The sequence below is a fragment of the Notamacropus eugenii genome, chromosome 4, assembly GCF_028372415.1.
Source record: "Notamacropus eugenii isolate mMacEug1 chromosome 4, mMacEug1.pri_v2, whole genome shotgun sequence".
Lineage (NCBI taxonomy): Eukaryota > Metazoa > Chordata > Mammalia > Diprotodontia > Macropodidae > Notamacropus > Notamacropus eugenii.
The window spans coordinates 277,081,850-277,098,286 of NC_092875.1; the positions used below are offsets into that span (position 1 = coordinate 277,081,850).

Sequence of the window (16,437 nt, forward strand, 5' to 3'; positions counted from 1 at the left end):
TGCTTAGTCTCAGAAAGCAGAACTAAGAGCAAGGGAGCAAAAATTACAGAGATACAGGTTTCAGTTCTATATGAGGAAAAACTTCCTAATAATTAGAACTCTTCTAAAATGAAAAGGGGTGTCTCCCAAAGGTAGTGCATTCACTTCTCACTAGAGATCTTCAAGTGAACACTGGATGATCATCTGTAGAGAATGCTTTATGGGGGATTCCTGTTCATACATGGGATGCAGTAGAAGGCTTCTGACATCCCTTCTAAAACCAAGATTCTGTGAAGTAGGAGACTAAGTTATCTACTTGAAAAGGAGGCAGGGGGCAGTGGAGTAGGTGAGGTCCTGAAAAGAAAAAAAAGGTTGAAATGTCATTGTAGTTACTGAGATAAGGGCTGTAGTAGAGAAGAACCAAAGAATTCTTGAATAGCAGCAAGGATCCAGCAGAGGTTATGTACTGACAATTTTGAAGTGAAAGTGATGAGGGTTGGAAAAGGAGGGGTCAAATTCTGGGATCCCTCAAAGACTAGAGTATAGGAGTGGGTCATCTGGAATGAATTCACAGACTCAAGCATTCTTTAAATCAAGTCGGTAAAGATTTATTGTTATTGCTTTTCAGTGGGCAAGAGTTCTTAAGGGACCTGCAATTTGAGAGGGGTACAGGTAAAGTTTTTATAGTATCTCTGTAGTAAAACATGTGCCAAATATGCTAACCAGGTGATTCAGGGCAGGACTAGGGAGTGGTTAGCTCTTAAAGGAACATGCACTTTTAGTATCTACTGGGCAGGTATTTTACCCAGAGTTCACTGGAAAATAGACCAAGGTGGGACTACATGGAGGTGTGGTTTTAGGACTGAAATGTCACTAAGTCAACTAATGGTCAGGGCTGACTGAGAAATACCTAGGCTGCCCCCATCAATGTCTTGTTAGATGAGATAAAGGTAAGGAAGTATACACATGTCTAAGCCTAGGATACATATGACTGGTCAGTGAGTAGTAAATATCTTTATGACTGAGTACACAGCCAGTTCAGCCAGTACACACTTGGATCAAACTAATAAATTCTAAAGGTGCAGCTGGCTACTGTATCAGGAAGAGAGATCTAGGGCAGGCTGTTCTTGGGTTGGAGAGAAACTGCCTTGGATAGTGTTTTGAGGCAAGGGAGAAATGTGATTTTTAGAGAGAAATGTGATTTTAGAACTGGGGTTCAAGCACAGGCACCCAAGCAACCCCCATCAGATGAAATTAGCTCAATTTTGAGACTTTCTCCAGTGACGCTCAGTAAACCCAAGGCAAGAAAGGCAAAATTAGATTGGAGGGAGGAGGTGTTACCCACAAATTAGAATTTGTAGATCAGGAATAGCAGGATAGGGGGAAGGAATTCTAGGGTAGTAACTAGTAAACCATGAAAGTGGCAGACCATTTCAGAGTAATGGCAATGCTTCATATAGAAACAAAGGAAGTTAATGTGGAAAGATGAACTAAAAAAATGCGGAACAACCGAAGAATTAGAAGGATTATCCCTTTTTCCTGGCTGGACCCCACTTGGAGTATTAACAGCTACCTCACAGAGTTGTTAGGAGGATTGAATGAGATAACATATGTGCTTTGCAAACCTTCAAGTGTTATATAAATGTTAGCTTTACTATTATTATTTGGGGTACCACATTTTAAGAAGTTTGTTGACAAGCTCAGGTGTATTGAAAGGAGAATGACCAGGACGTTAAGTAGTACTGGAAATGATGTTATGCAATGATCAATTGAAACACTTGGTGACATTTAGCCACAAAAATAGAATATTTAGAGGGAGACGATGATCTTTGTCTTCATTTAAAGAAGTGTCCCCCATTGATAAATGATCAAAGGGTATAAATAGGCAGTCATCAGATGAAGAAACTAAAGCTGTCTATAGGGAAAAAAATGCTCTTAATCACTATTGATTAGAGAAATACAAATTAAAACTACTCAGAGGTACCACCTCACACCTATCAGATTAACTAATATGACAGAAAAGGAAAAATGATAAATGTTGGCGATGTGGGAAAATTGGAACACATGCATTGTTAGTGAAGTTATAAACTGATCCAACCATTCTGGAGAACAATTTGGAACTATGTCCAACGGTAAATATAAAACTATGCATAACCTTTGATCCAGCAATACTATTACTAGGTCTGTAACCCAAAGAAATCACAAAAAAAGGAAAAAGGACCTATACAAACAAAAATATTCATATCAGCTCTTTTTGTGGTGGCAAAGAATTGGAAACTGAGGAGATGCCTGTTCATTGAGGAATGACTGAACAAGTTATGGTATATGAATGTAATGGCATACTACTGTGCTATAAGAAATAATGAGCAAGCAGATTTCAGAAAAACCTGAAAAGATTTGAATAAACTGGTGCTGAATGAAGTGAACAGAACCAGGAGAACATTGTACACAGTAACAGCAACATTGAGGGATGATCAACTATGACTGACTTAGCTCTTCTTAGCAATGCAGTGATCCAAGACACTTTCAAGAGACCTATGATGGAAAATGCTATACACATCCAGAAAAAGAGCTATGGAGTCTGAATGCAGATTGGAGCAGACTATTTTCACTTTTTAAAAAATTATTTTTGCTTTCCCTTTCTTGTGGTTTTCCCCTTTAGTTCTGATTCTTCTTTTACAATATGACTAATGTAGAAATATGTTTAACATGATTGTACATGTATAACCTATATCAGATTGCTTGCTGTCATGGGGAAGGTGAAGGGAGAAAAATTTGGAACTCAAAATCTTATAAAAATGAATGTTGAAAATTATCTTTACATGTAATTGGAAATAAAAAATATACTATTAAATATTAAAAATGAAGTGTCACATAAAAGATGGATTGGAATTATTCTGTTTTAATGCAAAAGAATTAGGGCAAACTGGCAAACATATTTTTACTCAATATAAGGAAGACTTTCTCAGCAATATTTGGAAATAAAATAGATTCTAGTAATTTCTAATGAAGTGGTTCCTAGCCATTCTTAATGTCCATGTAAAGACTGAATGACCACTACTTTAGGGTGTTATGCAGTCAGTTGATGCATTGGTTATATATGGGTATCATTAGATGACTGACAAAAGCACTTCCAATTCTACAAAGCTAGAATTTCATGAAAATGACTTTTCTTCTAAAGACAGTCTCATGATAAAGCTCCTTGGAGACCGTGTTTTGTCAAGGTTTCAGTGCAACACATACTACTTCATAATAGAAATGATATATTTTTAAATTATTCATCAAGTAGGGACATTTAAAAATTGTTTTTTTACTGGAGTGTCCAGTAGACAGAAGCATCTGGGTTTTTTTACTTTATTTTTCTTGAGGGTCTCTTTTTTTGGTCCATGTCTTTTTTCACAACATGACTATTATGGAAATGTTTTGCATGACTCTACATGCTTAACCCAAATAGAATTGCTTGCCTTCTCAATGAAGAGATGTGGAAAAGGAGGGAGAGAATTTTGAATTCAAAGTTTTAAAAGTGAATGTTAAAAATTGTTTTTATATGAAGTTCAGAGAAAATGAAATACTATACAAACAAAAAAATCATTTTAAAATTCTGAGTATAAGATATGTTTTAAAAAAACACTCCTGAGGTGGTTTTTTATTTTTAATGAACTAATGTAAGTTAAAATGAATAAACCATTTCAGAAAAAGTCACACCCTTGTCATTTTCTTAATATTTTCTGCACACTATACAAGAAATATACTAAATATAAATTATATATAGATATACACATATATGAATAACAACATCATAAGTAATAGCTGATACATAAAATATTAATGAAATCCAGGTTATTGACAATAGTTAAAACACTATTATACATAATCACAAATTATCATTTTTATTTGTACATTTCATTTAGCAATAGAAAAAATAAAATGAAATATGAAAGCCAAGTGTATACCTTCAAAAAATACTATTTAAAAGCCACATGCTTTTCATTGAAGAAAAAAATGAACTTGTCCTTTGTTTTCTAAAAAGTTCTCCTTACCAAGATTGATTCAAATGTAGAAATAGGCACGCATAGTTAGACTGCTAGATATTCCTGAGACAATATATTAACACATAATAAAAGAAAATATATTACAACGAAGTCCAATGTTATCAGTACACTGAAGTCATCTTTTAAAATGGAAAGGTTAGGCTGCCTTAATTATCTAAGATTCAAGGACATTTGAAAGACATTCCCTCACTTGGCTTTAATATCTGGGTTAAGTCTTTGTAAAACTCTTCTAACAGCTGAAGAAGCCGCCCGTGTACCAGATTGACAGTTTCACTAAAACGTGAATTGCTTTTTATGTTTGTTGTGTATTTTTCTAAATAATGGTTGGCTGATTTTGTAAAAATAAAAAGGAGTGTCCTTAGGAAAAAAAATTCTCAACTAACTCCAACCTTCTCTCCTGAAAGTGTCAATTCCATGTCCCTTCTCTCTAGAATAAAATGTAAGCTTTGGTTGAAAGAAAGTTGATCCATTAATTTAAACAAAGAATAATTTTAAACTATTCTTTGTAGAAGTACAGATCTATGTGGTATCTAAAATTATTCTTGAGATGTCATACTTTATTAGCAAGTACCGGTAAATAAAAACAGAACTATTAAAACACTTGAGCCCACCTTGTAGAACAAACCTAAAGCGAGAAGGAATTTGGAAATCATTTAGTGCAATACCCCTTCCCATTGTGCAAATGAGGAAATTGATTCCCAGAGTGACTAATTAACTTGCTGGTGGTCAACCAAGTAGTAAGCAACAGCCGGGGCTCAAATACTGTGTTCTTCCTTCCATGTTGCAGCCTAACATTGTTCATTCTGCCTGCCATCAGGCTTTCTTGGGACATATAACATTACCTATGTTCCCTTCTTCTGTCAGTAAACATTCACAAGTGTTTTAGTTTGTATTTGAAATCAATATCATTTGTTGGTGGTAAAACGCCCAAACCTACACGAGACTGGTCTAAAGGAGGGCATTTAACTTGACTATCAACAAGCTGCATTTCAAAGTAGGAAAGCATCAGAATCAAAAACTGCTTGATTTCATGAACAGCAAACAATCTTCCAGGACACAATGTTAGTCCTGATCCAAAGGGCATATAGTAGTATTTTAATTTGATGCCATTACAATAGAAGTTGGTCTTTGATTTTCCATTTTCATTGAGGTAACGGTCATATTTGAAAACCTGCAATCACAATAGAGAAAAAATACCTCAAGAAGTAGTTTGAAATAACTTTAAATTATCTTTAATCACACTTTGTTGACCTGAATTTTAAAGTTGTGAATTCTGTTTATCACATTTCATAATAGCAATTTAGTTACTTAAGGATTTTACAATGAAACTGAACTTATCCAAAGACAAGAGATACACAAGAAAAGATAAGTAATAAAGACTTTTTAGTCCCTTTCCTGTCCTCTCCTCTCCTAGAAGACTGGCTTTCTGAGTTGGATTAAATTAAGAGTTGGGGATTATGGCCAGAAACCAAATGACACTATTATAGTAGGCACAGTTTCCTGGATTTGGGGAATCTGGATGAAAGACAAAATATAAGATTGGTGTTTCCCATTTTGGACTGCTTTAAGGAGAAAACGAGGAAGTATCAACCTTATCACCAATACTACACCTCTGATGGAGCTATATTTATTTGCACAATGCTAAATGTCAGGAAGAAAATCAGGGGGAAAAATCATCCAGATGTTTCCACATATCCAAACTTTTAGCATCATGCAAATCAAATATCCTAAAAAACACCTATTCAATGATCTATTCTCAATTTACTTTTGCTAAGTGCCCAAATTTGACAGTGACTTTGATGAAAAATTACTTACCAAGGGATCAGGGTAGATTTTCGGATCTAAATGCAGCAGCTGGGGATAAAGAGCTACTATATCATCCTTTCGGATATTATAGGATCCCTCCTCTAAGTGCAAAGTGAAATCCTCTTTAGCAGCTCGAATATTCAAGGATGCACTAGAAAGTCGTAAAGCCTCCTTGATTATGCTGTCTGTAAAATAAAGAAAAAAACCAGTTCTTTAAAGAACTTACAAGACATAATCATCCCATATAATATACAACAATTCAATTCAAATGTGTTATAGTGACAGTGGTGCTGGCTTTGGAAAAAGATTATTTGGGTTGATTTGAATTCTGGTTCCAACATTTAATATTTGTGCAGCTATATACACACCACTCAACTTTCCTTGGCCTCAATTTATTCATCTATAAAAGGAGGGAGCTGGACTAAATAAACTTTTAAGGTCCCTTCCAACTATACTTCTACAACCTTATGGAATATTTATTTAGATCCCACTATTTGCAAGTTCCTAACAAAAACTTAGACAAAATAAAAAGCAGATGAACATAAAAGAATGGAGTTCAAAACAGCATATGACAGGAGTCAGATAAGCTTTTCCTCGGACTTTTCTGACTCTTCTTTGTTGTTGCTCTGTTACTGATTATCATACAACATCATTTGGATGGATTTTTGAATCTAAAAATGAAGATCCAATGTGATCTTTTGATCTTTAAAGGCAAAATTCCAGTCAATAGGAATTTGGACTTCATAATCCTGTGGAATAATACTACATAGCTACATGTATATTATACTAAACACTTGGATAAAAAAATTAAAATTCAGTTAATCATTTGTGAATGTTTATAAATATCCAGATGTTTGGCACTGGATAAACAAAACAAACTGAACTTTTCCATTTTCATACAGATGGTTAGTGTTAAATAAAACTTGGGCCACTGGCATGTTTCTGGTTTTACCAATGGATATTTGAAGTCATATAGAAATTCTTTCTGCCTAAAGAAACAAAAAAAGTAAAAAGAAATAGGTAATAAAAAGGTAAAGGTTGTTCTAGATTGAGTGAAAAAGTAAGCTCTGATAGACAATTTCTTGCTGTCATTACGCCTTTTGGTTTCCTTTTGATTGCTTTTGGTTGAAAGTAAAAGGATTTGTCTTTTGAAGAATTTTTGGTTCATTGAACTGAATAAAATGGAAAATGAAACATTGGGAAAATGTTCTCTGGCAATGCAAGTGGTCAGCATACCTAGCACTGGCATGTCACTTAGTTGCCCTTGACTCAGGCTTATGGGTTTGCCTTCTAAGCTAATTTTTTGGCCAGAATTTTCTAAAGTTTTTCTGACTTCTTCTGTAGCTGTCTTCATTGCTTCTGGATTCCTGTTAAAAACCAAAAGAAAGAAAAGATACACAGAATGTTATTTTTCATTATACCAAATTGTTTTGTAGATTTAAATTGGGGTTTTTTTGCCTTCTCTTAACTATTTGGTCAAAACTAAGCGAATCTTGGGGAAGCAATTTAGGTTTCATTGACAAGAAGTGAATCTGTGGCTAACTATGCTTGTAGTAAATATGTAATATGGTATCACCCTTGCAAAGTATGGTCTCTCATAAGGAGCAGGGGAAGCTAAGTAGCTTAGGAAAAGGTCTCACTCAAGATTTAAAGAAAAAGCCTGTAAAAATATCATTTCACATGTCTTATTCATTCTGGTCAAGCTTCCGACAGAAAAAAAATTCACTTTTTAAATCCCTATTTTCATCTTTTCAACATGAAGGGACTGGGCTAGATAATTTTGAAATTTTGAAGATATTTTTGCTCCTTCTAGAAGTCTATAGGTATAAAAATAGCAGGTATCCATGTGGCACTTTAAGATGTGTAATACACGTTATCTGTCTCCGCTGACCCTCCCAACAGCTGTGAACTAGGTACTACAGGTGTGGTTGTTGTCATTTCAAAGATGAGGAAACAGAAGATATTAATGATTTGCCTACGAAGTGTTAAAGGGAGGATTTAAACATAGGTGTTGGAGCTCCATGTCTAGAGCTCAATCTACTATGCCTCACTGCCTCTCAAAGACCCTGATTCTATAATTTTATCCAGAATAGGAAGTTTTCTGCTTTGTCACAAAATTACTATGCAGCACTCTGAACTGCCAAATGGTGACTAAGTGGCTTCATTTCATGCATGAGTGTCATGTCAAGAGGTAGATGCTATGAAATAGAAGTTAGTTGGTGCAAAATATTGGGCTGAAGAATATTGGCTATATGTTGGCTGTGTGGCTGTAACTAACTGCAGCATGGTCAATAGCAAAGAGCAATGGATTTGGAGTCAGGAGAACTGGGGGAAAGCTTCACTATGGCATTCAGTAGCTGTGGACCCTTGAGCAACTCACTTAATTTCTCAGAGCCTGTTTTCTCTGTCCTAATATGGGAACAATTGATATAAAGTCTGTTGTTAGGAAAACATTGTGAATTTCAAGGTGTCACATGAATATAAGTTGTTACTTGTATTAATTATACAATATTCATTCCATGATTTTACTTTACTGTAAAGTCATTTCTTCTCTCTGACATGGAAACAGAGTATTTTCATAGAATTGTTTAGGGAGGCGCTGCCAATTTCCTTGACTAGTAAACAAATACATACGTAAAAGTTGATGATGAAAATATTATATATATGTAGGGATATAATATAATATGATAAATAAGGGGATAATTTATATATATATACATATATATATATATATATAAATGTATAAAGGGAAAAGATTAAGTTTAGTTTCCACAGGACTGACTGAAAGATAATGGTTGATCAAAAGTTATGATAATTATCAGACTGAATGATAAGATCACAATGGATATTTGAGGGAGGGAAATGAAACGACCTCAGCACCTGTCTGAAACAGTTAACTAATATTTTTGGCTGCTGCTTAGAATGCATCATAGACTTAATGTGAGTACTCCTATTTAGCTTAAGGCTCTCAGTACCTGACAGATGACATGACAAGAACTCTGAGTATAAGACTAGCTATTGAAAAGGTCAATTTCCTTCTTTCTGCACCAATGATGTTATTTTACCTAATTGTGTGAAATAAACACCAGAAAGTGGCAGGGAGGGTATTAGCTTGAGCTGCCCAAAGTAAAGCCAAGTGGGTTTTTGCCTTCTCTTTGTCATCAAAGGTTGAGAGAGTGTCATTCAGGAACATACGGGTAGTGATCAGTTCTGAGATATTATCCCTCTTCTGCAGATTTTCATGCTTCAGGGCTTCAGCCAATTTCTCTCTTGCATTGTGGGCACTCTTAAACATGTGGATTGGAAACCCTGCTACCAAGGCTGGGAAGATCTTGTCAAATTGCTTGAAGTTATTAAGGCTATTTAGGATGAATGTTCTCTGAGCTTCTTGTCTCGTAAGATCTTTGCCAAAGAGAGTCAAATAACCAGCCTCAAACATCACCCTGTAGCAGAAGGAATACATGCCCTCTGTAACCCAGCTGTCACGATTTGTTTTGGAAAGAACTGGTGGCCTCATGATATACTGGAGATTCTCCATCATGGCTTCAGTGAGGGAATTCAAGGCTTCCCCCTGCAAAGTTTTAATGAAAGTCTCATGTACATTTTCAGTAGTATTTCCATCATTGGGATCAATGCTTCTGTGCCCAAAGACCTGCCATCAAACAGAAAATGTGTGAGAAAATGAAAGCCTAACATAGTATCACTGAATAAATTAAAACAGAAATGATGGCCATAGGTATTTTGCACACAAAGCATGAAAAACAGTTTCAAAGGTTACAAATATCTTGAAGAAAGGAAGTCTTTAAATGAAGAATTCCCTAATACTCTATAGTCAAACTGATTCCTTTATGAAAGTAAATTATTCCCTGGATATGCAAGATCATATATTTTGTATAGGTCATAGAATTTGTAAATTATGATTTTGATTAGAATATGACAAATTACTATTCAAAAGGCATTACCTTTACAACTTTATTTCTTATACTTTGTGCAACACACACTCTACTATAGCTATACTGGTCTACTTACTACTTCTTAGATATGCTTTACGTGGATGTCCTTGTTGAAATTTTTCTGTTCTCTTGGATACCATCCCTATGCCTCTCTACTTATTATTCTTAGTTACTGTTCTTAGTTTCTGTCTTTGTCTTGCGAAATTGCTTTGAACTTGCTGCATTATATTTTGCGTTTACTTCTCTACATTTCTCCTGGTGGAATGTAAAAGGGTTGAGTCAGTTTTATTTTTACCTATGTAACCTCAGCACTAAGGACAGTGCCTGCAACATTAGACAATGCTTTTAAATGCTTGTTGAATTTATTTGCAGCTTTATCTTCTGTAGGTAAAACTCTAAAACATTTAGAACTTGGCATACACTGACTTCTTTTGTTAGTCATTCTTTTATGTGTATGTGTCTTTTGTCTTCCACTAGATTTTAAGCTCCTTGATGGCCGGGTTGGTTTTTTATATCTAGCACAGCACCTAAGTCCCATGTGCTTCATAGACAGTAAACTTGTATTTAAGTTGTTGGGCTGTTTTAAAATTAGTAATCAGTCACTTTAGAATTAAAAAAAAAGATTATTTTTTTTTCTTTTTTTGTGTAAGACTATTTATCTTCAACTTACTTTCTGACTAGGTAATGCCTGACCTGTTGTTATTATAAGCATCATGGTGTTGTAGAGAGGGTATTAAATCCAAAAGACCTGGGTTGGAGGTTAGTCTCTGAGGAAGCTAGGTGATGCAGTGGACCAAGCACTTGTTCTGGAGTCAGTAAGAACTGAATTCAAATCTGATATTACACATTTACTAACTGTTCAGCACCTGGGCAGGTCACTTAACCACTCTTGCCTCAGTTTTTTCATTTATAAAATTAGAGCGGTAAAAATAGCACCTACCTCCCAGGGCTGTGGTGAATATCAAATAAGTTAATATTTATAAAGTGGTTTACAAACTTTACAATGCTATCAAATGTTTATTGTTGTTGTTATAATCTGAGACTCTCGAATCTCAACCCCTTTGAACTGCAGATTTCTCACTTATAAAATGGGAAAGGTGCTTTATAAAGCCTTTAAGCACTACATAAAGGTGGATTATGGATGACAATTATGAAGCTGTCATGTAATTCATCATCTCAGTATTATGATGGCAAAAAACCCCAACAACCCTGAAACATTGTCATGACATAAAAAACCCTTGTAAGTCAGGGGAAATATCAATAAAAATTACACAGTACATGAAGGTACGAAAGGGTTTAGGTATGTGTCTTTGGAGAGAATACTCACATAGGCAAAATCACAGTATCAGTATCAGAGTGGTCGGTAATATGGTTAAGGAGCGTTACAAATACTCCTACTTTGAAGTTTAAAAATATTACTGATAGAGTGAAGGAACTAGAAGGGATTTTAGAAATATTTTAATACATGGTGGTTTAGTAATTAAAAAGCTTTCATCAGTGAGGACATTCCTACACCCAACAGATGGCAACCCCTTTGTTAATGAATTTTAAGTTCTGTGATAAAGTTTTCAAAGCATTTTATATATGTAATCATATTTGAGTTTCACAACAATCTGGCAATGTAGGTAGATACCAGAGGTATTATTTGTCCCCCATTTTACAGATGAATAAACTGAGATTGAGAGAAGTTAAGTGATTTGATCATGATCATAAATTTAGGGAATGTCAGAAGTGGAGTTTGAACCCAAGTCTTCCACTGTGCCATCTTTATAAACCACTATGGCCAGGAAAAAGTTTTAAAATTTATCACTGGAAGATAGCCCAAGCACAAGAAGCCTTTTCAAGTTTAGCTGGGTTTGTTCTCAGATTACGAGAATTCAATGTATTTCTAGGTCTCTTCTCAAAGACTTTCTAGCTTGACGGCCCCTGCCAAACTTTCTACTTTGCTGACATAACCTTTTAGAACTCAGAGCTCTTGTATTATTAGGATGAGACCTAGGAGAGGACCTTAGTGATTAAGGAAAGAATAGCAGTCAGACAGACAAATGGGTGTACATAAGGAATAATGTGATAGAAAACTAAATTGAAACAAAGTTTAAAAAACAGATACCTTTGCAGAGGTGGCAAAGTTAAATTTTTTCCAGTCAAAGTATTTTCCATGCCGCATTACTGTATTGTATGAAAAAGGATTGGTAATAAAATGCACATATTTTCCCATTAGTTTGCATGTAAAAATATCACCATATTTCCTTTTATTTGTCCTGAGGAATTCAAGTGGATTGGCTCCAAACTGCAGAGCACATCCTACATATGGAATTAGCCCATTGACCAGAGGTGGCTCTCCTATACGCCTGTAATAGAAAAATACATATCAGAGAAGTTGAGTATGGCCAATTCGGTTTTTCCAGAACATAAAACTCAGTACAAACTTCCCAAAGGTCTCTTTGGAGACCTAAGTAAATACGGTACTATTCTTTTCTCCAAATATTTATTTGACCTAACATATCTTATGCATTCTCTCTGAGTGACCTCATCAGCTTTCATGGGTTTAATTATCATCTCTATGTTAACATCTGCCAGATTTGTATATGGAGCCCCACCTTCTCCCCGACCTTAATCTTATTTTACAATTTACTATTAAACATTTTGAATATGATGTTCTGGAGACGACTCAAACTCAAGATGTATAAAGTTGAACTAAGTATCATTTTCCCCCAATCCAGCTTTCTTCCAAGCTTCCCTGTTTCTGTCAAAGGTACTACCTTTTCTTCCAGTTTTTCAGATTTGTAACCGGAGCATCATCTTCTCTCTCATCTTCCTCACTCTTCATCCCACTCATCCAATCAGGTGCCAAATCTTGCTGTTTCTCCCTCCATAACATGTCTTGCATCTCTCCCCTTCTCTCTACTCATCTGATTACCTCTTTATTTCAGGCTCTCATTATCTCTTACTTAGACTATTTTAATATCCTTCTAATAGGTCACTCTAACCTCAAGTCTCTTCTCACTTACATCTATCTTATACACTACTGGCAAAGTGATTTTCCTTAAATATAGATCTGATTATGTCACACTCCTATTCAATCAATTCCAATAGTTTCTTATTACATCTAGAATCAAATATAAACATCTCTATTCAGCTTTTAAAACTTCCATGACCTTGTTCAAATCTGTATATCACTCCCCTATCTGTACTCTAGGAGCTGGTCCTCTCTCTTCCTCACCCACAGCACTCCATCTCCATCTCTATGTTCCAAATCCAGCTCTATGTTGCATCTCCAGCTCTATGCCTTTGCAACCTCAACCTGGAATGAACTCTCTCGTCATTTCTACTCTATAGAATCCCTCTCTTCCTTCAGTCTGTATCTCAAACACCACATTCTATAAGAAGCCTTTCCTGATCCCCTCAGTTGCTAGTACCTTCCATCCCAAACTTCCTTGTATTAAACTATTTTGCGTTTGTTCTCTATTTATTCTGTACATGCTTATTTATATTCTTGTTATCCCCCTTAATGTAATGTAAGCTCCTTGTGATTACTGATTGTTTCCCTGATAATATTTGTATCTCTATCATAGGTCACATAATAGTCACTTAATAAATGCTTGTTAATCACTAGTCACATTCTTATGATAATAGAGGGAAACCAAACCTTTCCCCCTTTGATTCTTCAAAACTGACTTCCACCATTTGTACTACATCCCAATCAAATTGCTACCACATTGCTTGTTTTTTCTTATCACCAAAAGAAACTCTGGAATAAAAAACTCATATTCTGTGAAGTTCTAACCAATGTATACATATAATGACTGTACTTGTGGATCTGTGACCCAGACCCATGATTTTATCACTGTAGAGAACCACTACCATGATGGTGACAGATAATGTATAATTTTTAGTCATAGAGAATTGTTTGGAGCCCAAGAGGATAAATAACTTGTCTGCACATTACATAGCTAGTATGTGTCAGAGGCATGATTCAAAATCAGATCTTCTTGACTCCAACTTTGACCCTTTATCCACTACACCATGTGATTTTATATGTTCTTATGACCTATGGATATGTACATATGTTAATTTTCACTTTTAGTGATATCTTTTCTTTTTCTATCACCTACATTGAACATATCTATAACTAAAATGGAATTCTCACCTTATTAAGAAAACTCCAAAGACTATGAAGATTACTCAGAGAAAAATCTATGGCTCTTTAAAGGCTTCTAAAAAGGCCTTTAAAAATGAAGAAAGGCTAGAAAACACTACTGTGTTTAAGCACAAAACATGATATGACATCAAGTCATATATATATGTACATCATATATGTGTATGTCATATATATATGTATGTCATATATATCATCATATATATGTATATATATATATAGACAAGTCTCAAATGAAATGAATTCAAATATAATGTAAAAGACATTGCTTACCTCCTCCTTATTCCAATAACAAGCCACAAGCAACAGCATACTGCCACAACAATACCCCAGATCAAAGATATTGTCAACATTTTGAAATTCTAGAGGGAACTTCTGAGCAGCTGGGGAACCTGTGTTCAAATGAGTAAGGACATGTTCAACACAGACCTCAGCATAACTTTTTATATACAAGAGAACACAGATTCATTAACTTGAACTTAAATGGCCAAAGCAAACAATTTACCACTTGTTCTAGGAGTGCCTTAAAAAAAGCATCATCTGTTGGACAGTTACGAGTGGCCTTGAACTAAGTCCAAAGGTATCAGGAGAGGTTCCAAAGCAATCAAAGAGATGCAATACTTGATAAATTGAAGGTCTCTCAGAAATATGTTGACCTATCGCCTAAGTTCAGCTATTATAATTAACAGTAAAGATTAAGTGATAAATGTAAATAAAATGTAAATTCAGCTTTTTAGGTTGAATTATATTGAGCAGAGATGTGGAAGATAACATCTAGAGTGGGATATGGAGTAAATTATTTGGCAGCCTGATGAGTTCAATCCTTTGATTTTTTTAAAAATTTATTTATTTAATTTTTAACATTCATTTTCACAAAATTTTGGGTTCCAAATTTTCTCCCCATTTGTCCCCTCCCCCCACCCCAAAACACCAAGCATTCTAATTGTCCCTATCACCAATCTGCCCTCTCTGCTATCATCCCTCCCTTCCCTTGTCCCCATCTTCTCTTTTGTCCTGTAGGGCCAGATAACTTTCTATACCCCTTTACCTGTATTTCTTATTTCCTAGTATCAAGAACAATACTCAACTGTTGTTCCTAAAACTTTGAGTTCCAACTTCTCTTCATCCCTCCCTCCCTACCCATTCCCTTTGGGAAGGCAGGCAATTCAATATAGGCCATATCTGTGTAATTTTGCAAACAACTTCCATAATAGTCGTGTTGTGTAAGACTAACTATAATTCCCTCCATCCTATCCTGCCCCCCCATTGCTTCTATTCTCTCTTTTGATCCTGTCCCTCCCCAAGAGTGTTGATTTCAAATTGCTCCCTCCTCCCAATTCCCTCCCTTCTATCATCCCCCCCACCCTGCTTATCCCCTTCTCCCCCACTTTCCTGTATTGTAAGATAGGTTTTCATACCAAAATGAGTGTGCATTTTATTCCTTCCTTTAGTGGAATGTGGTGAGAGTAAACTTCATGTTTTTCTCTCACCTCCCCTCTTTTTTCCTCCACTAAAAAGTCTTTTGCTTGCCTCTTGTATGAGAGATAATTTGCCTCATTCCATTTCTCCCTTTCTCCTCCCAATATATTTCTCTCTCACCACTTAATTTCATTTTTTAAAGATATGATCCCATTCTATTCAATTCACTCTGTGCTCTGTGTGTGTGTGTGTGTGTGTGTGTCTGTGTGTAATCCCACCCAGTACCCAGATACTGAAAAGTTTCAAGAGTTACAAATATTGTCTTTCCATGTAGGAATGTAAACAGTTCAACTTTAGTAAGTCCCTTATGACTTCTCTTTGCTGTTTACCTTTTCATGCTTCTCTTCATTCTTGTGTTTGAAAGTCAAATTTTCTTTTCAGCTCTGGTCTTTTCATCAAGAATGCTTGAAAATCCTCTATTTCATTGAAAGACCATTTTTTCCCCTGAAGTATTATACTCAGTTTTGCTGGGTAGGTGATTCTTAGTTTTAGTCCTAGTTCCTTTGACTTCTGGAATATCCTATTCCATGCCCTTCAGTCCCTTAATGTAGAAGCTGCTAGATCTTGTGTTATCCTGATTGTATTCCCACAATACTTGAATTGTTTCTTTCTAGCTGCCTGCAATATTTTCTCCTTGACCAGGGAACTCTGGAATTTGGCCACAATGTTCCTAGGAGTTTCTCTTTTTGGATCTCTTTCAGGAGGTGATCAGTGGATTCCTTGAATACTTATTTTGCCCTCTGATTCTAGAATATCAGGGCAGTTTTCCTTGATAATTTCATGAAAGATGATGTCTAGGCTCCTTTTGTGATCATGGCTTTCAGGTAGGCCCATAATTTTTAAATTGTCTCTCCTGGATCTATTTTCCAGGTCAGTTGTTTTTCCAGTGAGATATTTCACATGATCTTCCACTTTTTCATTCTTTTGGTTTTGTTTTATAATTTCTTGGTTTCCCATAAAGTCATTAGCCTCCATCTGTTCCATTCTAATTTTGAAAGAACCATTTTCT

The 16,437-nt window shown here is 35.4% G+C and overlaps 1 protein-coding gene across 2 annotated transcripts in view; it reads right to left on the reverse strand.

The window, feature by feature from the left end:
- Positions 1 to 3,618: 3,618 nt before the first annotated feature.
- Positions 3,619 to 16,437, reverse strand: part of CYP7A1 (cytochrome P450 family 7 subfamily A member 1) — a 49,785-nt gene continuing 36,966 nt past the window's right edge. For both annotated transcript variants that reach the window (XM_072604646.1, XM_072604647.1), the window contains 6 exons: positions 14,223 to 14,341; positions 11,901 to 12,141; positions 8,903 to 9,489; positions 7,074 to 7,204; positions 5,847 to 6,022; positions 3,619 to 5,202 (listed from right to left, as the gene is read on the reverse strand). In XM_072604646.1, coding sequence (XP_072460747.1) covers positions 4,903 to 5,202; positions 5,847 to 6,022; positions 7,074 to 7,204; positions 8,903 to 9,489; positions 11,901 to 12,141; positions 14,223 to 14,302 — 1,515 coding nt within the window. In that variant the 5' untranslated portion in view covers positions 14,303 to 14,341 and the 3' untranslated portion in view covers positions 3,619 to 4,902. The remainder of the gene's footprint in view (positions 5,203 to 5,846; positions 6,023 to 7,073; positions 7,205 to 8,902; positions 9,490 to 11,900; positions 12,142 to 14,222; positions 14,342 to 16,437) is intronic.